General features: G+C 58.3%; 1 protein-coding gene across 1 annotated transcript in view; it reads left to right on the top strand.

Moving 5' to 3' along the window:
- Positions 1–10,525: 10,525 nt before the first annotated feature.
- Positions 10,526–25,023, top strand: part of HSPG2 (heparan sulfate proteoglycan 2) — a 68,096-nt gene continuing 53,598 nt past the window's right edge. Inside the window, exons 1-10 of the mRNA XM_012650860.1 lie at positions 10,526–10,534; positions 12,192–12,257; positions 15,946–16,081; positions 16,639–16,683; positions 21,746–21,855; positions 21,956–22,014; positions 22,301–22,461; positions 24,023–24,151; positions 24,416–24,670; positions 24,756–24,875. Coding sequence (XP_012506314.1) covers positions 10,526–10,534; positions 12,192–12,257; positions 15,946–16,081; positions 16,639–16,683; positions 21,746–21,855; positions 21,956–22,014; positions 22,301–22,461; positions 24,023–24,151; positions 24,416–24,670; positions 24,756–24,875 — 1,090 coding nt within the window. The remainder of the gene's footprint in view (positions 10,535–12,191; positions 12,258–15,945; positions 16,082–16,638; positions 16,684–21,745; positions 21,856–21,955; positions 22,015–22,300; positions 22,462–24,022; positions 24,152–24,415; positions 24,671–24,755; positions 24,876–25,023) is intronic.

Below are 25,023 nucleotides of genomic sequence, written 5' to 3'. Positions count from 1 at the left end.
ACTCAAACTCTGGCTCAGACGCCTTCTGTGCTTGTCTCCCACCCTGTCCCTCCCCACGGGAACTCTGTGGAGTCGTCCCTGGACGCCTGGCTGAGAGGGAGGGTCAGATCCTGGCCCTGCCACTTAGCTCTCAGGGCAGTTGTGAGGGTTTAGGTAACTGGCCTCCTGGCGGCTTCCAGAACATTCTGAGGCTCCTGCTGCTTCCAGGACCTTTACAGCCGCTGTTGCCTGAGCTGGAATGCTCTTCCACCACACATGCCCCTGACTTAACCCCTGTGGCTCCACGCCACCGTAAGCGTCACCTTCCCTAATGAGCCTGTGGCCGTCCCCTTACCTGCTGCATTTTCTTTCGGCACTGTTACCATCTGACGTATATATTTTGAGGTATTAATTGATGGTCCGTCTGGCTCTAACTAGAATGTCAGCCGCATCAGGGCAGAGGACACTGCGTGGCTCATGGTACCTGGTCTCGTAGTGACGACTGGTTATTTTACCTTCGTGTTCCCGGTAATGCCTGATAGCCCTGTTCCCTGGGCCCTTACTACTGCCAGGCCCTGTGCTAATCAGCTCACAGCTCAGTCCCCTGAATTTCACAGGGTCCCCATCCCGGGCTGTTGTCACCTCCATACCAGAGATGAGAGGTGGGGCTGCTGCCTGACTTACCCAGAGCCACCCAGCTGGCAGGCGGCAGAGCCAGGCCTCCAGCCGGGTCAGTCCTACCCTCTGTGTTGGGTTATTGAGATCAGAGCCTTCACCCACACTGGGGCTCAGAATGCACATGACAGGATTGAGTGGGTAGCTCTCAATCTTTTGGGCGTCCCCCTTCCAGCCTTCTCCTCCTCTCCTGGGATTGGTCAGTTACAGCCGCACCCACTAGCCCAGAATGAAAGGTGCCCTTTGGCTGGGGAGACCCAGTGGCCAACCCGAGGCCCCAGGGGTCGGGCAGGGAGCAGAGAGTGGGCCCCGGGCCCTGGCTGTCCCTAGGCTCTCTGGGGCAGGTGGACAGGATGTTCCCTCAGGCGGCAGACATTCCTGGTCGGAGGTGACAGGCATTGGGGAGATTTACCATTTCCGGTAACCCGAATCCCTGGGATGTTGAGTTCTCCCTGCCAGGGACACACACCCCTTGCTCGCCAGCCCTTCCTGCCACTGCCTCAGTGGGGCAGGTCTGTCTGGGCCTTGAGGACAGGCTGGAGTGGGTGGCTCTAGGTCTAGGCTGGGGGGTCGGGCCCTACTCAGCCCCCAACAAAGACCTAACCCAATGCCACCATCATATCGTCCTCATCTGCGTGGCCCCTTGTCCTGGCCTTGGGGAATCCCTGTCCCCAAGGAGGCAAGGAGGTGACTTCATGGAAGGTAAAAGACCCTGTGTCAGGAGCCAGGACGCCTGGGTCCCGGGTCTGCCTCCACCACCGGCTTGCTGGGAGCTGCTGGGAGGCTCTGCTTCCTCTCTCCTTAGGGCTGCCATGTCCTCCCCGTGTGCCTGGCGCAACTCTAAACCCTCTGCATGCACAATCCAACTTGTCCTGAAACAATACTAGGGAGGTATGGGAGGCACAAACATACGGCTCGGAGTGGTGACGTCACCCAGCAGACGACAGTGTCAGAGATGGCATTTGAACCCAGGTCCTCCAACTCTGGTTGGTTCCCTCAACATCCTCACTTCCCCTCCCTGGGACTCAGTTTCCCACTCTGATAAGTGAGGGTATTGGGCTAGGTGACCCCTCCCAGCCAAGAACAGCCCAGGATCCAGGAATGTGTTAGACCCTTTTCCCAGCTGGTCTCTCTTGAGTCTTACCCAACCTATGAGGGGCAGAGCAGGCGTTACTGTCCCCAGGGGTTTCTTGGAGGGCACTTGGACGGGTGGGGGTGGGAGGGGAGGAAGAAGTGACACTTACACCTAGTAAGTACCACACACTAAACCCTTAGATGGTCCTGTCGAATCTTCACAGCAGCCCTGTGAGGTGGTCATTTTTATTCCCATTTTACAGATGAGGAAACAGAGGCTCAGAAAGGTCAAGTGATTTGCCCGGGGCCACACAGCCAGGAAGTCACCAGGCTAGGGTGTCCAGTGGTGTGGGGTGGCATGTAGCCAACACACATTTCCTAGGATGGCTTTGATTTATTAATAAAATATAATAAATATACTTGTCTTCCCGAAAAACTATTAATAGTGTGTCCCAGAAATTTGAATACCTCCACGTCCAAACTACATCTCCCAGGCTTCCTCTGACACCCAGAAGTAGCCTAGAAATCCTTTGTTCAGCGGTTTCTTGATTTCTGCTTTGGAAAATATGGTCAGTGGTAATTATGGGTACGCGAGAGTTCAGAGGGGAGAGAGCCGCGTGGGCTGGAACCTCTGGAAGGGCTTGGCAGGGAGCTGGGAGTGGAGCTGTGGGGGCTGAGCGGGGCCTGGGGTAGGCCAAGCTCACAGCCTCCAGGAAAGCTCCCTACAGGGCCTGCAACTGGGGCCAGGAGGGAAAACCACAGGCCTCTCCAGGACCCCACCCCCCAGCCCCGCCATCTGCCCCCCACAGGGGTCCCTGGGGCAGGCCGGGCTCCAGCTAAGGCATGGTCTGCCCACAGACCTTTGCTCCAGCCCCCACCCCTAGTCCAGGCTTCCCAGGGAACTGGGCGAAGGGCTGTGCGGCCGGCACCCTGGGGCCTGAGCAGCTGGCAGCAGGAGGACTGAGATGACCCTAGCCAGCCTGCCCCCGCCCCCCATGTCCCCACTCCCCGCCTGCTGTGGGCCCTTGGCCCCGAGGCCCCAGCAGCTGTTAGCAGGGAAGGGTGACAGAGGAGGGCCAGAGGTGACTTCCCAGCCCGCCCCTTCTCCCCCTGCTTGGGCCGGGCCCAGAACTCTCCCCAGCTGTTGTCAGCAGCCGCTGAGCTTTGTTCCAGGGCCAGCTCTGGGTACCCTCCCCGTCCCAGCGCATCTTCCCACCATCCCTCACAGCTGCCGCCCCTGGGGAGGGGCCGGGCTAATGGGGGGGACACGGTCACATCCTTGGGTTCCTTTGATCCTACTAATGACCTGAAGAGAGAGGAATTAATGCCCCTGTTTTTTATGGAAGAGAAAACAGTTTCAGAGAGGCCAAGTGACTTGCTTGAAGTCACACAGCTACTTAGTGGCCGAACTCAGGCCCAGTGTTCTCCCGACGGCCTTTCTCCAGGGTGTGCCGTGCAGGATGATGGACGCTTCAGGGTTTCCGGGCTCGACTCCCAGCCTGGCCACGTAGCAGCTGCAGGACCTCAGGCAGGCTCCTTGACCACTGGTCTGGAACTCCCGTTTTCTTGCTCATAAAATACGACAATAATATACCTGCCTCCTGGGATTGCTGAGCAAACTAAGTGAGATCGTCATTAAGTGCTTAGCATAAGGACGTGTTCTCCGTGCTCAGAGCGAGAGCTGGCAGCGCTGTCGAGGAGTATTAGCCACCTGTGCGCCCGGCACTCTGGGTGGTTCCATGGGGGCTATAGACGCATTCCACAAATACTTGTATCAGTCAGTAAATATTTATTTGGCACCCACTGTGTGCCAGGTGCTGGCAAAAGAGCAGTGACAAGAGAGACAAAATTCTCTTCCCTGCTTATACTCTACCCGACACGGTGGCTGGGGAGACACCACTTCATCGTAACCGCAGGAGCCCCCAAACTGCTTTCACACACGCTGAGATTAATATGCACGTTCTGCAGATGAGAAAACTGGAACCCAGAGAAGATGGACAGCAGAGCAGGGGCCAGGACCCAGCTTTCCTGAGGGTCTCTGGCAGTGCTGCTGAGCACAGGATGCAGCCCTGTAGGCTTCCTGGAGGAGGAGGCACTTGTGCTGCATCTCACAGGGCCTTGGGGCCTGGCAGGGGGGTTTGGGAATAGTATGGAATTCGGCTGCATCCACAGTCTGGGGAGCAACAATTTCAGGAAGGTCTTGCAGAGGGCAAGACCTTTTGTTCCCTAGGGAGGAGGCCCAGCCAGAGCTTTAAATACCCCTTGCAGCCCAGAATAGCCCCCATTGTCTTGGTCTGCAGCTGGGGGACCCAGGGAGGAACCAGCCCAGCCATGGAGGATCCTGAGGGAGGCTGACTCTGGAGGTGGGGAGCAGGGAGGAAGTGTTCAGGCACTTCCCTATATGGTACGGTGGCATTTCTGCCGAAGGCTTTTCCATTTGGCTCCTGCAGGAAGGCCCGCCTTGTGGGAAGGGTGGGAAGGGTGGAGCCGCAGCCGGGGTTCTGCGTGAGCAACGTGCGTGGGGCTGAGGGGAGAACTTGGTGGGTGGGGGACTCCCAGGGAGGGCTGTGTGCCCGAGTGAAGGTGCCCCTTTGTGCACCAGGGGTATGTGTGCATTGGCCCACTGGGCCGTCCTATTGGCAGCCTAGCCAGGGCCCCCGCCCGGGCCTCCTGGCACCCTCTCCTGCTCCAGCTATTTTGGGCCCTGGCTGTGTTCGGGCTTGGGGAGTGATGGGTAATCCTGCCCAGACCAAGGATGCTGGGGTGACGGTGCGGGGGGAGGGTACTCCCCAGATGCCGTTCCAGCTCCCTGGGTCTTTGATCACTGTAGTCTCTGCCCCTGGCTTCAGCCTCAAAGGGCCGTGGTCAGTGGACTCCCAGCGGATGCCACCCCTCCTGACAAGGCAGAGGAGGGTGCCAGACAAACCTCGTCCCTCAGGACATTCCCTGCTGTCTGTATCAAGAATAGTTGTGCTTCTTCTAAGCGACGGGTTTGTTTTCACCTCATGGGACACGGAATCTAGGGACTGGTCAGGTTTCCTTCTTCCCATTGGCCACTGGAAAGCTCAGGGCCACATGAGCTGTCCCTTTTCCAGATCTCTGGGATTTGGCACGTGCCTTCTCCTGGCCTCACTCCAGGCTCCATCTGTCTGCCCTACCTGAGTTTTTCTTGTATATGTTTAGTTAATTCTCCTGCTGTTACGCATGCATCTCTGTAAGCTGCTTGAAGTCTTTTTGGAACAGGGTGGGAGGGGAGGTATAAATAAATGAATGACGATGATGATGATAACCCTTTTCTGGGCAGGTCCCCACACCCGGCTCCTTATGGCTCCATTCGGACTTTGTAATTCCCTCCTTTAGCCCCACTCCCTTTACGCGTGGGAGTCGGTTGCCGCCTGGAATTCTAGAATCCTAATGTTTCAGACTTTCAGTATTTTACAACGTCAAAGCTGGAAGGAACCTTTGGGATCACTGAAGTTGACAGCTTTCGAACTTACTAAGCAGTGAAACCCTTATTTCAATCACACTTTAACAGTAAGAATCACAGCAAACACTTCCAGAACATTCACCATGTGCGCGTGCTGTTGGCAGCACTTTACGTTTTTATTTAATCCTCACAACAGCCCCTTGAGGGAGATACTATGATTGTCAGTGATCACGCCCATTTTACAGATGAGGAAAGGGAGGCACAGAGAGGTGAAATGACTTGCTCGTGGCCTCACAGCTAACCAGAGACTGAACCAGAGCTATATGTAGAAGGTCAGAATAGAAAATGGGAAAAGGTGGATTTGTTTAGATTTAAGTAAGTTTTGAGGGTAGGAGGCCCAAACTTTACCTGTCTCCCTCTTCCTCTTCAGCCCGCTCCAGAGTGGCCACAAGCCTGATGAGGACGAACTGGAAACCTGTGATCTGGGTCTATTTTATCTTTTTTTTTTTTTTGATAGGGTCTCACCGTGTCACCTAGGCTAGAGTGCAGTGGGTCATCATAGTTCACTGCAGCCTCAAACTCCGAGGTTCAAACAGTCCTCCTGCCTCAGCCTCTGAAGTAGCTGGGACTACAGGCGCACACCACCATGCCTAGCTAATTTTCCTATTTTTTGTAGAAATGGGATCTTGCTCTTGCTCAGGCTGGTCTTAAACTCCTGACCTCAAGCGATCCTCCTGCCTCGGCCTCCCGGAATGCTAGGATTACAGGCGTGAGCCACTGCTCCTGGTCTACTTCATCATTTGACAGAGGTGGAGTCTGAGGCCCAGAGAAGGGAAGGGACTTACCCAGCAGAGCAGAGCAAGCTAGGAGCCCCGTTCTCAGTCCCTCATGGCCCACGCTGCTGCCTGGAAGTGTGCCAGCCCCCTCCCCTGCATGCCCCCGCAGCCACACCTGCAGCTAGCGCGTGTTCTGTTCTCTGCACTCGGCAGCTGGACAAACCTCCCTCCCTCTCTGGGCCACAGGTAACTTCAGACCTCTGGATGGTCCTAGTGGACCAGCAGTGGCCAGGCGCTGGGCCACCCTTCTTGCCCCCTCTGGCAGGACTCAGCACCTGCGAGGGCAGGCTGATCGCCAGGGAGGGGAGGGCAACTCGCCTGATACCTGGCCTGCTTTCCTCCATCAGCGCTTCATTCCACGCAGCCTGTGGCTTTTCTGTCGTCAAACACCCCCTTTTTCAAAACCTCTAGGTTGGGGGTGGCATCAGATCTTACATCTAAAGCCTTACTTAAGGCTGGTAGAGGAAAAGGCAGGATGATTGAACAGGTGTTCCCAAAGTGCATTCTGTAGAACCCCAGTCCAATGAGCTTTGTATGAAGAGAGGGTTCCAAGTTAAACAAGTTTGAGAAACATTAAATAAATACTTGTACCCCACTCCCCTTTGTTGTTTGAGACATTTAGGACTTAGGGAACCAACTCAGCTCTATTTAACCAGCCTTTCCCAGAAGGGTTTGTCTGCGGGACTCTGCACCATGCCTGTTCCTGTCCCAGAGTTCCTGTGTCCTGGAATGGACATTAGTCATGAAGAGAGGGGACGGGGGTGCTTCTGTAAGAAGGCCCACCCCATAGGCCTATCTCAGCCATGGGTTTGGCCCTGCCTGCCCCTTCCTCCCCTTCCAGGACACAGATGAGGAAAGCCCTGGGGGACGGGGGTGGCCAGCCTTGGACACAGCTGTTGGGCTGTCGTTCCAGCCTGTTTTTTCCTGTTGCCGATGCCCACGGGAGCAAGCGCTGAGCGGAGTCACCGAGGCTGGAGTCACCGGCCTCCTGGCTGTGTTGCACAAAGCCCTGGAGCCAGAGCTCTGGCCCCTCTTGCCTCTGAGACCCCCACCTACTCCTTGGGACACTCCTCAGTGACCACAGGCAGCCTCTTGTCCGCCCAGGGCTGGGCTGCCTGGCAGGAAGGCCCCAGGCATGAGCGGCCAAAGAGATGGCAGGAGGATGAGGTAGCGCAGAGATCTTCCCGGATGTGGAGCCAGGGGTCTCGGGTTCAAGCCCTGGGTCTCCCAACTCTGTGCCTATGCAGGTCAGCTCTCTGAGCCGCAGTCTCCTCATTGTGAGCCCCATTTGTTAAGTAAGGTAACAAATATTGTTGAGCATCTACTATGTGCCAGGTGCTGGGGAAACAGCAATGGCAAAATGGGCAAAGCCCTGCCTTCATGGAACTTACCTTCTGGTGGGGGGGACAAATGATAAACAGATGAACACGTGAATATAGAACTGTCAGGTGGCAAGGTGCAGAGAAGGACAATGAGCGTGTAAAGGGGGCTGACGGAGAGCTACAAGAGATTCCAGACCTGGGATGTTGTCAGGCTGGATCTCTAAAAAGGTGACATTTGAGCAAAAATCAGAAGAAGAGAAGTGAATGATTGAATATCTGGGGGCAACATCGCAGGCAGGGGACACAGCAAGTGCAAAGGCCCTGAGGTAGCAAGGGGCATGTGTTCGAGGACTACTGAGGTGATAAATATGTCCAGAAGGCAGGGAGCAGGGACAGCTCCATAGCAAAAGAAGTTGGAAAAGTGTGTGTATGGGGGGGCAGATCACATAGAATCTAATGACAAGGACTTTTCTTCTAACCCTTCGGTGAGTCAAGAGCCCTGAAAAGGCCTAACCTAACAGGTTCAGGAAGTGGTCTTACTGTTAGTTATGGCTCATTTCAACAAAACTTTGTGGAACATTTCCCGCATCTTCCCCTAGGCCTGACACTATAGAAGGGGCTTCATTTGTGAAGCCTGTGGTCAGTGACCCAGGAGGGTATGGGCAGGCCGACCAGGTTGGTGTGGCCTTGAAGCCCCACAGACATGCCCGCGCCCAGTGGCGGCAAGGCCACCGGGGGCCAGACAACTTGAGAAGCAATCCGGGCTGCGGGCAGGAGGCGGGCACGTGAGTGCCGCAGGCGCTGTTGGCAGCAACAGTGCTTGGCGTATAATGTTCAACCCCCAGGGGCCTTCTTGCTGGGCAGCCCAGCCCAGAGGCTGGTGTCCCATGGGCCACCCCTACCGCCTTGGCCACACCTGGAACCCGGGTGGGGCGGAGGCATTTCCTAGTGGCTTCCTGCAGTTTCCTTGTAAGCTGGCAGACAGCTCATTCAGCTGCCAGGGGAGGCCCATTCTTGGGGTGTCTGTGGGGGCCAGAGGATTGTGCAGGGACGCTGGGGGGGGCAGGGGAGACTTGGGCTCTGACCACACCAGGTCAACGGCACAACAGCTCCTTTAAGTGGAAAAGCCCACTCAGGCCTCTCCCCTTGGCCCTCGGCCACCTCACACACGTGTCCCACTGCACCAAACTTCTTCTGTCCCTCGAACGTGCTGTGCACTCTCCACCCCGGGCCTCACATGTGCCCTTCCCTCTGCCTGGTGACTCTCTCCCTCTTCTCCACCTTTCCTGGGCGAAATCATCTTTCAGGCCCAGGCGAGCTGCCATTTCCTCTGCGAAACCTTCCCAGCCTCCCACCCCACCTTGCTAAGTGAGGGGACCCTCCCCTGGGCTCTCCCAGCCCCTGCCCTTCAGCACTGTCCTCACACTGTGTTGTCAGCACGTGGTTCGGTGGCCTGTGTTCTCCTGGAACACCGAGTTGAACCTTATGGGCAGATCTGACTGACTATCCTTTTTTCATGGATGAGGAAGTTGAGGCCACCTGGCTAGAGGTGGCCTAGAATCAGGGATGCCTGACCGAGCATGGTCCTCTCTTTCCCTTGGCCCTACCTCTCTGAGACTCAGAGATCAAGTGGTGTTGCTGGTCCTCCACCTGGCCAGTAGCCCACCGGCTTGGGCACCCACCCCAGCCATGTTAGAGGCGCCTCCAAGGCAGAGAGCACATCAGGCCCCCTGGGGAAGGGCCGAGCAGATGCAGTGTTTGCTGGCTGCGCCCCTCCCGGCAGCCCCGGGAAGGAGGCAGAGCAGAGATGTTTTTTGTTCCCATTTTACAGCTGAGGGAACTGAGGCCCAGGAGGATTATTATACAAGGGCAGGGGGTACCTTAGAATGGGTTTCAGGGATCATGTGATCCAGGCCCCTCCTTCCCTTGGGATGAAATGTTATGGCCTCGATTTTATTGATGGGAACGGGGGCCTGCAGATAATTCTGGCACTTTCTAGCTGTGTGGTCTTGGGTAAGTCTCCTTTTGAACTTCGCTTTCTTCTGTCAGGTGGGCTGGTTTCCACCCCAGGCTTGTTGGGCGTGTTCATTCATTCAGTGAGTCACCGGATATTTATTAGCACCCACTGGAGTTGCAGCATGATCAAAGCGGATCAGAGTCACTGCCTTCACATCGACTGAGGTGGCTGGTGTGGATGCACGTGCAGTGGGGACTCGTGAAAGTGAAGGGAGTCAGGGGTCTGTCCGTGGTGAGTTTGGGGCTGAGCTGGGACTAGAACCTCCAGACCCCAGCTTGCCACTCCCTGGGCCTCTGCTGAAGGCCCTGACCCATCTCAGCGCTCCCATAGGCCCTGGCTGGAGTGCGGCCTTTTCGGGTCCCAGGCCTTCATGCGAGCTTACAGAGGGCAAGGGTCAAAGGTCAGATGCAGGGGACTGCTGGCAGGATACAGGAGCGTGAGCCCAGCAGAGGGAGTCCTGGTCTCAACCTCGAGCCCCGTTCCCTTCGCTGTGTGACCTGGAACAGGCGACTTCCCATCTCTGAGCCTAGTTTCCTTATCTCTAAAATTGGGGGTGCCACCACGGTCTACCTCAAGGGGTTGTTGTGGATTCGAGTGACATAAGCCTTGCAGAACTTCAGCACCTGGCCCACAGTGGCACCTGCTGGGTGCCGGCCATTCTCCTTATTTTGGAGATCGCTGTTCCTCCTGGCCGACTGGCTGGCGAAGTTCCTGCCACCTTGGGGGCCCAAGTGTGAGAAGCTGGCAGGCCTCCCGCGCGGCACGGGCAGTACAGGCACGCCAGAGGGGGCCGCGGCCACCTCCTTTCCGGCCCGGCGCCCCTCTCAGACCGCCAGGGGATTAAAGGCCTTTTGGCCTTTGTGTCGGGCTCACCCGCCCCTGGCAGTTTGTACAACAAAGTGCTGCCCCGACAGATTCCTTCCCCTTTGCCGTCTGTCGCCCGTGGTCAGGGCACCAGGCGGCCTGGGGGTGGGGCAGGGCACTTTGACCCTGTGTCTGGGGCCTGGGTGTAGCACAGTAGGAGAAGCAATTATTTTGGGGTTACCTGGGAGCCTGCATCATGGCAGAGTGGGAGGGGGATCTCGCCTGGGTTCGTGTCCCCCCCTGGAGATTTGGGGGTCATGGGTCATGTTGTCTGCTGGTTCGTCCACTGGGGGCCGGGGAGGGGCGCTGAGACAGTGTGTGCTAGCTGACCATGGCGGGGGTAGGGGAGGCAGGTGGGCAGGCAAGGGCTCGCTTGTCCCCCGCCCCCGCACCGTCTCTGGATTTTGATGGGGTGAGCTCACTCCAGCCCCAGATGCCTGGAGCCTTGCCCTGGGCAGCTGCAGCCACCCTGGGGACTGTGCGGTGATCAGACCTTCCTGCCCAGCTGCGGGGGTGGTGGGTTGTCAGCCACAAGCCCGGCCTCGAGGAGGGAGGGGGTGGGCTGGCTGCCCAAGGCATGTGAAGAATGTCTCTGGAGAAGCCCAAAGCCCTGGGTTGGTCCCAGAGTCAGCCTCAGAGCAGGCAGACAGCTTGAGGCTGGGGACTGAGCTGTATTGCCCACCCGGCCAGCCCAGGGCCTGGGCAACAGGGCCAGACCCCTCCCTTCATCCCACAATGGAGGCCATCGAGGCCTGAACCCACACCCTCACTCCCCATGCATCACCCCTCATCCACACCCACCCGTCACCCAGTACATATTGAGCACTTGCTGTATACTTATTGAGCACTTACTGCTTGATCCCATTTACACAGGTGAGCCTCTCTGAGCCTCAGTTGCTTCATCCGTAAAATGGAAATAATTATAATACAAGCTCACAGTCCCTTAAATGAAACCCATGGGGTCAGACGTGTTTTGGAATTCAGACGTTTCTAAGTTTGAGAAAGGCGACACGGAGCATGTGCCAGCCGTGCTGTGATATCCTCAGTGGAGTGTGGGCCACACCCCGTGATCAAACACATTACTGTTGCTTCAGTGAAACGGATGACTCTTCACCCGAAGTGGGGTAAATACGCTATTGGTGGCTTCATGTCAGTTCAGGTCAGGACCTGGCACCAAATGAGCCTGCAATAAACACAGTTTAAAAAAAACACTTTCGGTTTTCAGAACTCTTTGGATTTCCCTTTTTGCAGATAAGGAATAGTGTCCCTGTAGTGCGGCCCTCCCTGGGCTGCCGTGAGGATTCGTGGAGATGGTCCCAGGAGTGTGGGGTGGGACCTAGAGTGGAGAAGACCCTCGGAGGGGTTGAGCTCTTACTGTCATCTCTCCACTGTGCCGCCGTCTTCCTACAGCTTGGATTTCGGCAGCCCCAGAAACTCATCCACACACGTAATCTTTGCAAGGCCCACATTCCTCACTTAAAAACCCTTGGAAAGCCCACACCCTGGATCTTTGCTCTGTTTCTGTACCGCTCCTGCACCCCAGCCCCCTCCACGTTCTGCGGCCCTCTCTCGTGGCTCGACCTTTTTCCTCCACGCGGAGTCCTTTCCGAGCCAGCCTTGGCTCCCTCTGCATCCTGACCCAGGCAGGCCAAGGGGGTGCAGGGGGTCCAGCCTCTGTAACCTGTCCCCAAGGGCCTCTGCAGGACTTGGACCTAGAGCCCCACGTGTGCCCTTGTTCCCACCGGAAGGCCTGGACACGCCCCGCCTCAGGGAGTGGTGCCTCCCAGAAGTCCCTCCCCTTTCTGTCCCCCGCCTGTGTTCAGGGAATGCCTGCCCACTGGGGGGCCACCCTGCCCGCATTCCCATCCCAGGCAATTGTTCCCAGCCTTTTAGAACAGTCCTCTGCCCTTGGCCTGAAAGAGTCAGCTGCCCCCCTTCCCCCTCCAGGAACTACAGAGTCTGGAAAATCCCCCTCTCTGCTTGGCTCCTTCCTCTAGGTCCCAGGTCTGCCCCCTGGACCCCTCCCGTCCAGCCCCGCCATCCGGCTCCAAGGCCTGCCTGAGGTACTGGGTTCCTCTGGGAGGAAGCCGGGCTGCCTCACAGCCGGAGACGGGCTGGAGGGCAGGAAGCCTGGGTTCTATTTCTGCCTCTGACATTGGAGCCGCTAGCAGCCCTCGCTGGGACCTGTGGGACCTAAAGCACATGCTGCACGGGCTGGGCCACTGCCAGCTCAGGCATCCCGTGGGGCCATCCTGGGAGCTGGTCAGGTTGGGATGGGGACCGGCCAAGCCTGGCTTCCTGGTACTGCCCTCTGCTTAGGCCTCATGGCCAGCCTGGAGGTCCGGCCCCAGCCCTGCCTCCATTCCTGGTGAGCGGAGGGTGGGGGGGTGGGTGCCAGCCCCTCACCTGCGATCTGCACCCTCTCCCCAGGATTCGTGTCCCTCCTGTGAAAGGGGCCATTCACACCCACTCTGCCCCCTGGAGGGTCACTGTCAGCTCAGACAGTACCAGGCTGAAGAAGTGCTTTGTAAACGGAAGTGCAGCGTGGCCAAGAGGCTTTGTGAGCGTGCCTCTGGGTGATCTCAGTCCCAGCTCATTCCACACCACTGGTCACAGAGGTGGGGTGGCACAGTGGTAAGAGCTTAGGCATTGGAGCCCGACCGCCAGGGCCCAAATCCCAGCTCTGCCGCCTGCCAGCTTCAAGCAGGTAGCCCGACTCTCCACTCCATTTCCCCCTCTTTGCAGTGGGCTGTTTAACACCTGTAACCTGGTTCAGGAGTGCCTGGCGCACAATAAGCGCTCAATAAACGTTAGCTTGTATTTGTCCTCAGGAAGATCCTGGACTTCCCAAGTCTGGATCCAGGATCCCTTCTGTGGTCATGTCTCATGCTCCTTTCAGCTTTTTCTGGGAGCCTCTTTCCCGTCTGGCTCTGTCTTGCCTCCCAGATGTGAAATACAGCTGCTGGAACCTTTTGATCTTTAGCTTTGTACAAATGGAGTCTCTGCTCTTGTTGACTTAGCCCTTGCCGTGGGCCCTGATCTGACCCTGGATCCCTGGACCCTGGGGTGTGGGCTGCAAGCAAGGGCAAGCTGGCATGCGGAAGGGTCCATTCCCTGGGGCCCCTGCTGTGGTGGGGGGGGCGTCTGTCCAGGCTCCGACGTGCTCTGGATTCTCTTCCCCTTCTCACTGCAGATGTGTGTTCCTGGCATTTTTTCCATGTTGCATCTCACTTTGCTATTTCCTGTCCAGTCCCAAGCACCCCCCGCCACCCCCGGCTCCTTCCTCCCTGAACAAAGCTCTGGGCCTTGCTCATCGCTGACCGGGGTTTTCCTTTCCAGACAGCAGTGTCTAGGGCCAGGAATCTCGGTGCCCCAAATACGCCCTCCACGGCCTTGGTTGCGTCGGGGGAGAGGGAAGAAGTGGCAGTGACACCGAGAACCCTCCCCAGATTGAGGACCCAAGCCTGTCCCCTCAAACCTCCTCTGCCCAGAGTCAGTGCTCCTCCACCAGCCCTAGCCTCATACTCCCCTCGGGTCCATCAGGGCCTGCTCCAGCCAGTGGGGACATTCCCCCATACCCCTGAGAGCCCTTGGTAGGGGGCCGGTCTGGTGGTGCTTAAGCAGTGGCTGTCAAATTCCCCTGCGAATGCACGACTGTAACCATCCTATAGAACCCGACTCAGTGGCTCTGGGAAGGGGCCCAGGAATCTGCATTTCTGACCAGCTCCTGGAGGCTCTGAAGCACACTCCTGCATGCAGACCCCATGGACATGGCCCAAAAGGTCACTGGCCAGCACTCAGGGTGGGAACGGGCACTTGTGCAGAGGGAGAGAGTGGGGAGAGCAGAGGGAACAGGAGGTGATATTTGCCCATGGATTATGGCGGAAGGGGCATTAGGCCATAGCAGGGAGTAAAGTGTGGGCTGTGCAGACCTTATGCAAGTGACACATCTGTGTGTGTGTCACCACAGACACAAAGATGACCAAATGGCACCCAGCCCCTGCCCTCAGGGACCTCACAGCCTGGGAAGGGAGAAGCTTATAGATTGCGTAGGGGTGGGTGGTACCACCAAAGCAAGTCATGTTCAAGAAGTGGCTGGAATTAATAGTTGGTGACATTCTTGTCCATTCATTCAAGTGTTTATTGAACTCGGGGTGCAGAGAAGGTAGAGGTGAATTGATCACAATCTCTGCCTTCAGGTGCTTCCACTGGGGGTACAGACAGTACCAATGTGAGCCCAGGAGCGCCCAGAACCCCACCCGGAGGTTGAGGTGACTGTGAGGGGCAAGGAGTCAGGACAAAGAGATTTTCTTTTTTGTCATCCTTATTGAGGCGTAAATACACCCAATAGGATGTGCGCACAGTTCAATAACGAGGGTGAGACGAATACACCCAGGGAACCACCACCCCAGCAGGTTCCCCTGCGCCCCCTTCCCGGTCACCCCCAGCTCACCCTGGTCCCAGGCAACTACTGCTCTTTCTGTCACCGTAGATTAGACTTTCTTCCTAAAGTTCCACAAGACGGAATCTTATAGTCTGCAGTCTTTCGTGTCGGGCTTCTCTCGGATCCGGCCACGTGGCCATGCACGCGGGTCATCCGTCCCTCTTCATTAGGGTAGAGGAGGTTACGCTGAGGTTTGGAGGAATTGGAGTGAGCCCGCGCAACAGAGCGAGGAAGGGCGTTGCAGCACCGGCCCGGGCTGAGCAAGGCCAGAGGCGAGAGGGACGCGGACCGTGTGGAGCCGGGGGTGGGGAGGGCCGGGGGCCAGGCTGGCTCTTGTTTTCTCTCCTCCCTGGGCCTCACCACCTTGTCTAGCTGGGGGTTTGGTCTTCACAGGCAAGACCTTTCCTTCTGGCTAAGGCGAGGGCCAGGCCTGAGCCCTCACGCCAGGCCGTTGGGTGTTCTGTTCACGCTTATGCTTGTGGGCTCCGGGGTTCCCTGGGTCTCTGCTGGGTTTGTTTTCCTCTGAGTTACCTGGTAAAACTCCTTTAGAAACGCCGCAATTTTGTCTAGGGGACCGAGGCATTCACGGTCCACACCCCCACCTGGGAAGCAGGGGTCTGGCCGCCCGGGCCGTCCTGCCCGTACTGTGCAGGGCCCCAGGAGCTCGTGCTGGGCCAGGCTCAGCGTCAGCCCAGAGTCACGTGGAGCTGACACCATGCCTGTCCGCGTTCAGCCCAGCTGCTGGCCTCCACCCCCACTGCCGACAGCGTGGCCTCAAGCGCCAGAGTCATTCCCCACCGCAGTGGCGGCTGTTCCCTGCGGCCGGGGGACACCAGGCCAGACTGAGGCAGGAGGAGGGACCGAGGGGAGGCAACAGCTTTTATCAGCTCACCCTCAATTTCTGCCTGTGTCCCTGTCCATGTGGACCCCGGCCACCCTTCCACCTTCCTGTGTCCTCCGTCTTTGCTGGCCCAGGTCATCCTTTACCTGCCTTTGTCCCCCAGTCTAGTCACTCATGTTCTGGGTGTCCCTTGCTTTCTTCAAAGGAATAAGAGTCATTACTTACCGAAGTAATTTTAATTTTATTGCTTGTTTTATTTGAGGATTCATTCAGAATTTGCAAGGTTGGGCTCTGAGGCCTCCAGGGGCTAATGGGACTTGGGGAAACTGAGTTAAAAACAGTAGTTCAGCCCCAGCTTGGCTCTTTTAATTAGACTTTGGGGTGACATCTGGGTCCCCCTTGACGTGAAGGGAAGGGTCCTGGGGAGCTGGAGAGAGTGACTCAGTCGGTTCTGTCATCCCCACAGGTGACCCACGGGCTGAGGGCATACGATGGCTTGTCTCTGCCTGAGGACACAGAGCCCGTCACAGCAGGCCGGGTTGGCTGGAGCTATTCCTACCTTTCTGATGATGAGGACTTGCTGGCTGACGACGCCTCCGGAGGTGAGCCCAGGTCCCCGTGGCTGGGAGCATAAGGGTGAGGGGTGAGACCATGGTTCTTCCCGCTGGTCCCTAAAGCGGCCCCATGAAGTTCGCCCAAGGTGGCGCCTCAAGAGATGGGCTGCGTGTGTCCCAAGCCTTGGTCCTGGTGACCCCAGCATCTTCCACTTCCAATCTGTGTGACCCTGGGCTGGTCACTGCTCCTCTCTGCAGCCTGGGAGGGTCAGGACCGACTGGGACGGTGGTTGGCAATGCGCACTGCAGGACCGTTACCCACCCAATACCCTGTCTCCTCCTCGTCCTCACCTGGACCTGACCCTCTCGCCCCAGCCATTGGACAGATAACTGCGTCCCTGGAGTCTGGGGCTTCGGTCTGCACCCTCTGTGATGGAGGTTTGCACGCTGACGTTTACAGGCCAGCCCTCCCTAGGCACGGGGGAGACAGTGACTGTCTGTGTTTTCATATCCCTTTCCCTGTAAGTCCCAGAACAGTGCCCGATGCCTGGGAGATGCTCAACCAGTATTTGCTGTTGCTGAATATGTCTCTTTTTTGCTTACAGATGGCCTGGGCAGCGGCGACGTGGGCAGTGGGGACTTCCAAATGGGTAAGTTGCTGAGAGCATCCTGCAGGTCCCCATCCTGCCCCTGGGGAGGCCCCATCTCCCGGGCTGAGGGCCTCGAGGGCTTCTTGGGCCTGCGCTTGGACGCACTGCAAGAAGTAGGGGTGGTCTCTTACCTGCTGAGTGAGTTGTGTGAACTGGTTGGCAGGTGCCTGCAGGGTTGGGGTTAACCAGGCCCTATGCTTGCCTGTGCCACAGGCACCAAGGCTCAGGGCGGTGGGCAGGAAAAGCCCAGTCCCCATCGGGGACAGAGAGCCAGCCAGCCGCTCGGCATGCAAAGCAAAATGCTCCCTTCTCAGGGCGGCTCAGCTGTTGGTGCTTCCCCAGAGCCCTCCTTGGAGGTGCAGAGCTGGGGACACCAGGCAGAGGTGAGCAGAACAGAGGGGCTCTGTGAATAGGGCATCCAGGCAGGGGCGGATTGAGCCTCCTCTAGACTTGGGGGAGGACCCGGCTTCGGGCGAGGCACTTGCTGGGAAGCCAAGGGCTCCTGGCTTGGGGAAGGAGGGCTGGGCTTTGTGGAGAGAAAGGAGTCAGCCTCCATCAGCCGCCCACCTGCTGGTACCCAGACTGGCCCAGCACTGGTACGGGGTCTGGTTCCCGCTGCCCTCTCTGGGAGCCAGCACCCGGGACACTCTGTGATCAGGGCCAGGGACGGAACGGGTGCTCAGCTCAGACTGACCACTGGGCAGCCCCATGATGTCCAGTGCTGTCCAAGCCAGCAAGCCCAGGGCAATGCCAGAGGGTGACGTCCTAACCGGGCCAGTGCAGACAGGCGGGTCCCTGGGTGACCTGATCCTGACTGTGACTTTCCAGCACCTGAACTTGGGCTCCGCCTGAAGCTTTTCCACATGTAGGTCTCTGCAGTGTTGCAGGATGTCTGGGAGCTGGGTGGGGCCAGGGTGGAGGTGTAAGGTGAGTCCCATGGGCACACACCATGTCCCAGAATGGCATATGCTAATGTGTCCCTGGGAGCTGCCTCTTGCCAAGCCAGGCCTGCCACTGAGGCCCCAGTGTGGTCCACCCTGTCCATTCGGAAACATCTACAGCCCCTCCCGTGGGGCTGCCCACTGCGGCAGCTCTACATGCTCTGAGTAGTCCTTGCCAGCCCCGCGCCCTCCCTGAGAAGCATCTGCGAGGGCAGGAGAGGCCAGAGGGGGAAAGGGGTTGGGGACAGGGACAGCAGCTGGGGAGGGCCCAAGACCAGGGCTGCTGCCTTTCCCTGGGAGTGGGAGGGGTGGGGCCTCAGACCCTTAATGCCCAAACCCTGGCACCAGCCTGGTGCCCTTGGGGCAGGTCCAGGCAGCTGGGCTGAATCGCAGCCCAGGAGACAGCAGGTGTGTCTCCCTGACTCCTGGGGTCATCGGTGCCCAAGTCAGTCTTGCTCAAGGGCAGTGCCCTCCCTGCGCTGGTAAGCAAGGGCCATGCCCTCTGTGATGGGGCCATGCCTGGGCCGTGCCTCCATCCTGGGCCCTGACCCAATTCCAGACCCTGGAATCCAGCCCCTGAGATACAGAGACGGCTCTTCCCCCTCCTTTCCCCCCGCTTTCCCCCCAGGCATGGCTGTGGCTCCCCGGCTCTTCCCAGCCCTGCCTGTGGGTCAGTGCCCCTCCCTGACAGCCCCGGCCCCTTCCCACCTCCCCTCTCCCTATTTCTTTCCATCTTCTGACCTGTCTCTTTCTGTCTTCCCCCTCCTGTCTGTCCTGCTCTGACACCTGTCTGCATCTGTCCGCCTTCCTCCCCCTGCTTTGGCTTGTCTCTCTTCCACTCTATGTCTCTGTCTCTGCGCTTCCTCCGCCCCTCCGCCCCGTCTCCCTATCTCCCCGTCTCTGCCTCCATCTCTGTCTTTCTCTCTCTCCCCTCTGCCTTTCTCTTCACCTCGACTTTTCTCTCTCCATCTGTCTTCCCCAACCCCGCCTTTGTCATTTCCTTCCTGTCTCTGTCTCTCTGTGTCTCTCTCCCCGATGTCTCTGCCCCTCTCTCTGGTTCTCTCTGTCTCCTTGCTGTCTCTGGCCCTTTTCTCCTCTGTCTCTGTCTCCACTCTGCAGGCTCGGGGCCGCCGCTGGGCCGCCCTCGCCTGGCTGGCATGGTGGTCTCCTCGGCTGAGGAGTCGCCTCTCAGTAAGTGACCCAGGCCCTGGCCAGGCGGGAGCACTGTTCTCCCTCCGTCTCCTCCCCATCCTCTCCCGGCTCCTCCTTTCCTCTCCGTGCTCCCTGTGCTCTTCTTCCCCAACCTGCACTTTGCTGGAGTCACGCAGGAGGCTCAGAGGTACCTCCCTGCAGAGTCGGGGGCCAGGCCAGCCACTGCCCCTTCCCCCGCCCAGGACACAGCCCGGCCCCATCTGGGCTCAGGGATCTAAATCCAGCAGGCTGGGCCCCTGGCGATCTTCCCCACTGGGTGCTGGTGGAGCAGGGGTGGGTGCAGCAACCACTCAGGGAACGAGGCCCCAGGTCTGGAGGCAGCTTATGTCCACCTCAGGACAGGCTGATCTGGGCCTAGCCAACGGTCCCAGAGGGACCCAGGGCTGCAGTTTGGGGGCCTGGGTGTGGGGGGAGTTTTGTTGAGCAGGGATGGGCATCTGGAGTTGGTGGGGTAGCCTGCTTCGGGGATAGGGGCGGCCAGGTGTGCATCCCCCACCCCACCTTGGGTGCAGGGCAGTTCTGGGCCTCCCTCCCCTCCAGCCTCTGGCTCCAAGTGCGCTGTCCACATAGGGTCAGAAGGAGGGAGAGGGTTGGCCAGTGTAGGCCCTCAGATAGCACCCCCCAACCCCAGGAGGCAGCCTCACCTCCTGCCCCAACCCTCAGGCACCAGCCACACAGTGGGAGACCAGGGTGCTGGCCCTGACCTGCCCCTGGAGGAGGAAGAGGCTGGGGTCAGGCTGGAAGGCCCGCACCCTTCCCAGGCCTTAGGAGAAAGCGGCATTGTGGAGCTCCGGCCCCCTCCCCCGGGAGCGGGCACATTCCTGGGCAGAGGCCGGGCCTCCTGGCCCGCGCTGGGCCATGGGGCTGAGGCCAGGGGCCAGGGCGGGGGGACTGTCAATGGGCCTCTGTGCCAGCTCACAAGGGGCCTCTGTGGCGGGCTCACAGCCCCCATGTTCCAGCCCACAGCGCCCCACTCCCAGCACCCAGGGCCCGGCCCAGCCCAGTCCCTCTGGTTCAGAGCAGGCAGCGCCAGGGCTTTCTCTGCTCGAGACAGGGGGAGCGGGGCCCGTGCACCTGTGGGCCTGACGGGCAGGTAAAGAAGAAGGAGGACGGGTCTAGCGGTCAGCACAGCCAGTGCCCCTCCCTGTCTGCCACCCGCACCCCCGATTCCAGATTTTCTGATTAGGGATGCTCAACCTGTATGTGTGACTCATTTGCTACTCCTATTAATTCATATTTATAACATATGAACTCATGAACATTATGAAATTCAATGTCTTGTATAAAATGTCCTGTATGGGCTGGGCGCGGTGGCTCACGCCTGTAATCCTAGCTCTCTGGGAGGCCGAGGCGGGCGGATTGTTTGAGCTCAGGAGTTCGAGACCAGCCTGAGCAAGAGCGAGACCCTGTCTCTACTAAAAATAGAAAGAAATTAATCAGACAACTAAAATATATAGAAAAAAAATTAGCCGGGCATGGTGGCGCATGCCTGTAGTCCCAGCTACTCGGGAGGCTGAGGCAGGAGGGTCACTTGAGCCCAGGAGTTTGAGGTTGCTGTGAGCTAGGCTAACACCACAGCACTCACTCTAGCCAGGGTAACAGAGTGATACTCTGTCTCAAAAAAATAAATAAATAAATAAATAAATAAAAATAAAATGTCCTGTATGTAGTAGGTGCCTAAGAAACAGTAGTTGTGACCAGGCACGGTGGCTCATGCCTGTAATCTTAGCACTCTGGGAGGCCAAGGCAGGAGGATCACCTGAGGTCAGGAGTTCTAGACCAGCTTGAGCAAGAGTGAGACCCCATCTCTGCAAAAAATAGAAAAAAATAGCCGGGCAACTAAAAATAGAAAAATATTAGCCAGGCATAGTGGCGAGCACCTTAGTCCCAGCTACTCGGGAGGCTGAGGCAGGAGAATCACTTGAGCCCAGGAGTTTGAGGTTGCTGTGAGCTAGGCTGACGCCACGGCACTCTAGCACAGGAGACAGAAACTCTGTCTCAAAAAAAAAGAAAGAAACAATAGTTGTGTGTGTATTTTCACGCCAGTCTGACATGAATTTATTCAGCCACCACTTATGAGTCACATACTACGTGCCGGGCACTAGGTGAGCGCTGGGGACGCAGGGCTGAATGAGGTCTCGGGTTCCCCCTCATCAGGCTTGTAGTCTGGTGGCAGAGAGAGAAAGATGACAACAGCTTCCGACTCTCAGACTTGCTCTGTGCCAGGCGCTGCATCTGAGCACCTGCTGCCTGTAAGCCCTTATTGTGTGCTCTTTGCAGCAATCCAGTGCGGTATTAATAAATGCGATTCATATCCCCATTTTACCAAAGAGGAAACAGAAACTCAGGTGAGGTCGGTGTCTGAGGTGTGGCTGGCTCCAGAACTCATGAATGTTACTGTGATGTGTGACCCGGCAGAATCTGCACTACGGGGTGGAAGGTGCTCTGCAGGGGGGAGCAGAGGAGTGGGTGCCCATCAGAGCCATCTCTAGGCCAGCCAGGGCAGTCCAGGAAGTCTTCGTGGAGGAGGTGATTAGGAACTAGCCAGGGAAGGCTGGCGAAGCATGTCCCGGTCACATGCAGGTAATCCCTGAGCTGGGCCAACCCCCTCTGGAAGCCACCCCTTGGTGTCCAGCCTTCTTCTGAGTGGCTGGGGGTCTCCTCTTCTGCACCATCACTTGGTTTCTGGGTGAGGCCATTTTCCCTGCTAGGCGAAGCCCTTCAGGCAGGTTGGGCCTTGGCTTTGACCCCGGGACAGGCAGTGCAGGGCATCGCTGTGGGCACAGGTGTCTGCCTGTGCGGGAGGCCTCCCACGGCCATCCCCCGACTTCCACCCACTGGTCCAGCTGCCTGAGGCCACCGCATGCCACGCTGAGCCCCTCACAATGACACCCCTCCCTTTTCCACAGTTTACTTCCGGGCCCTGGTAAATTTCACTCGCTCCATCGAGTACAGCCCCCGGCTGGAGGATGCGGGCTCCAGGGAATTCCGAGAGGTGTCCGAGGCTGTGGTAGACACGGTGAGGTGAAGGGGGTTTGGGAAGCCCCCTGGTGTACCAGGGCAGGACTGGGCATGGGGTGAAGGTATGTGGGGGCTGATGGTGCTGTGTCCCTCCCCAGCTGGAGTCGGAGTACTTGAAAATTCCCGGAGACCAGGTGGTCAGTGTGGTGTTCATCAAGTGAGAAGGGTCCCCCTGGGGCTGGTGGGGACTGGGGGTAATCGGAGCGGGCTCACGAGGATGGCAAGGAAGCCTGGCACGGAGAGGGGAGGCAGGAAAGGCCCTATGGGATGAGTTGCTATGGGTGGAAATTCAGGAATTGCCAAGGGGACAGTGTGGACCTTAAATTGCCCTGCTTTGGGTACAGGCTGTCCAGGAACAGAGCCTGAGCACGAGGGCAGGGTCCCAGGGGGAGCCGAGAGCACAGGCATCTTTCCCACCTGCCCCCTGCCCACCCCATCCCTAGGGAGCTGGACGGCTGGGTCTTTGTGGAGCTGGATGTGGGCTCGGAAGGGAATGCGGATGGGGCTCAGATCCAGGACGTGCTGCACAAGGTCATCTCCAGCGGCTCCATTGCCTCCTACGTCACCTCTCCCCAGGGATTCCAGTTCCGACGTCTGGGCACAGGTGAGCCTATCCTGGGGCCTGGGGTCACCTCCTCCAGTTTCTCAGATTCAGGTGGGTCTCCTGTCAGTGTCTGTGCCATGGCTAGGGCTTGCATGCCACTACAGACAGGGAGCTCGCTATCTCCTGAGACTGCCCCATCAATCTTTATGCAGTCTTGGCTTGGGTAGAGCAGACCGTTTTCCTCTAGCACGTACCCATTAGACCTAGTTTCTGCTCTCTCTGGATAGACCTCTATACGTTGACAATAGGTAATAATTCCTTTCTTCATATAGCACTTTCAAATCCAACACAGTTATGCATTGAATAATAACTACCGATTGTTTACTGAGCACGGATTGCATGCCAGGCACTCTGCTAAAGCCCTTATATCCGGCCTCCTGTGCACACAATGCCTGTGAATTAGATATTATTCCTCCTGTATTGAAGACGAGAGAACTGAGCCCCAGAAGGGAAAATCTGAATTTGCCCAAATTCAGACAGGCAGATAGTGGAAAAGCCAGAATTTAAACCAAACCCTGTGTCTGTACCAGTCTTGCCAGAAGCCGTGATGAGATGAGATGAGATGAGATGAGAAAAGGCTGAGAAACTGAGGCTCGGACAGGAAAGGAAACTGGGCCAAAGTCACAAAGCTGTCAGCCTTTTGCTCTGGGTGGGCCCAGGTTTCCTTTCGCAGCACCCACCGCCTCCTGTCTTTGACTCCCCGAGTCTTTTTGTCGCTAGGCCAAACAGCCCTAGTCCATGCCTCATTGGCTGTACTGCTCAGCCCCGCCTCCATCTCAGCTCCCTCTCTCTGGGAGGACCTGACTCACTGGAACCCAGAATGCAACAAGCTCCATCCCTACCATGCTGTGGTCCAATCAGGAAAAATTGTGAAACATCGCCTCCCTTGTTCTGCATGTAAAGCCTCAATTAACGCACCCAAAGATCAAGCTTGCTCTTTCGGCATCCCCAGGCCCAGGTCTAAAGATTGCTGGTGGTCCAGCCCTCCCACTTTTCAATGAGTCCTCCTGACTAGGGGTGCTGGGATGGGCCTCGCTCACCCCACAGCCCTCAGCCCCAGCTCCCAGGTGGGACGGCTGCTGACCACACCTTCCTTTCCAGCACAGACCCCCCCGCCCCCCTTGGCCGCTGTGGCGGTCGCAGAGACACCAGGTGAGAGTGTTCGCCAGGCCTGGGCCCAGCTGGGTCCTAGGGAAGCTCCTGGGCGGAGGGCGAGGAAAGGCGGCTGGCCACAGCCCGCAGGCCGCCCCTCCCCCTCTGCCATCCTGGCTGGGCCCAGCTGTGGCCTGCATGTGCGTGGTGGTTGCATGTGTGTGGCATGTCAGCTGTGCGTGGGGTCTGTGTGAGGGATGGGGAAGGCCACTGCCACATGTCCTGTGTCCCACGTGTGCCGTGGATGTGTGCCCACCGTGTGTTCTTTGCCCTCACTGTGTGTGCCAGAATCCAGGTGGCCTGACACGGGGCACAAAGCCCACTCTGGCCTCGTGGCTCCTGTGCTGTCCATCGCGGCTTCCAGCACCTCCCACCTGCCACCTCTGACTCCCCCTAAATCCCCTCCCAGTGCCCCAGTTTCCAAGGGTCTGCACCGAGGCCGAGTTTGCCTGCCACAGCTACAACGAGTGTGTGGCCCTGGAGTACCGCTGTGACCGGCGGCCCGACTGCAGGGACATGTCGGATGAGCTCAACTGCGGTGAGGAGCTGTCCCGGAGCACAGGTGGCCTGTGGGCGCTAGGGGAGGGCCTGGCTCCTGTGCCTGGGTCTCGGAGTGCATCTGGGACTCTGAGGGCTTGGTGCAGGCAGAGGGCAGGGACACAGGAAGGGTGATGACGGAGTCAGGGGTACTGGGTGTGGCAGAGAATGGTCTTGGGAGTACAGGGAGGGCCTGGGGAGTGTGGGGGGCGAGGGGTGAGGAGCCGCCACCTCCTGCCAAACACCAAGCGGGCTTTGTCCACAGAGGAGCCAGTCCAAGAGCTCACCCCTGTGCCGCCCGTCCTAGTGGAGACAACACCTTTACCCCCTTGGCCAGAAGCAACCACCATGCGGCGGCCGCCAGACACCCCTGCTCCCCAGCCTCTGCTCCCTGATCTAAGCAGGCCCCTGCCCTGCGGGCCCCAGGAGGCCACATGCCGCAGCGGGCAGTGCATCCCCAAAGACTACCTCTGTGATGGGCAGGAGGACTGCAAGGACGGCAGCGACGAGCTGGACTGCGGTGCGCACTGGCGGGATGCAGGTGGGCGCGGGGATGGGGGAGCTGGCCCTGGAGGGCGCTGCTGATCCCCGCGTGGTCCACTCAGGCCCCAGCCCGCCCTGTGAACCCAACGAGTTCCCCTGCGGAAACGGGCACTGTGCCCTCAAGCTGTGGCGCTGTGATGGTGACTTTGACTGCGAGGACCGCACGGATGAGGCTAATTGCCGTGAGTATCAGAGGGTCCATCTAGTGTCTCTGCCCCGCCCCGCCCCTCCGCTCCTACTCCGCCACCCCTTGCCCTGGCTGCCTGTGCCCTGCCCCACCCCTTCGCTCTGCTCCTACCTCCATCCGCCCTTACCCAACCCTGCCACGCC

Source organism: Propithecus coquereli, unplaced genomic scaffold (genome assembly GCF_000956105.1).
Source record: "Propithecus coquereli isolate 6110/MARCELLA unplaced genomic scaffold, Pcoq_1.0 Scaffold341, whole genome shotgun sequence".
Lineage (NCBI taxonomy): Eukaryota > Metazoa > Chordata > Mammalia > Primates > Indriidae > Propithecus > Propithecus coquereli.
This window is presented reverse-complemented; position numbering and strand designations above follow the sequence as displayed.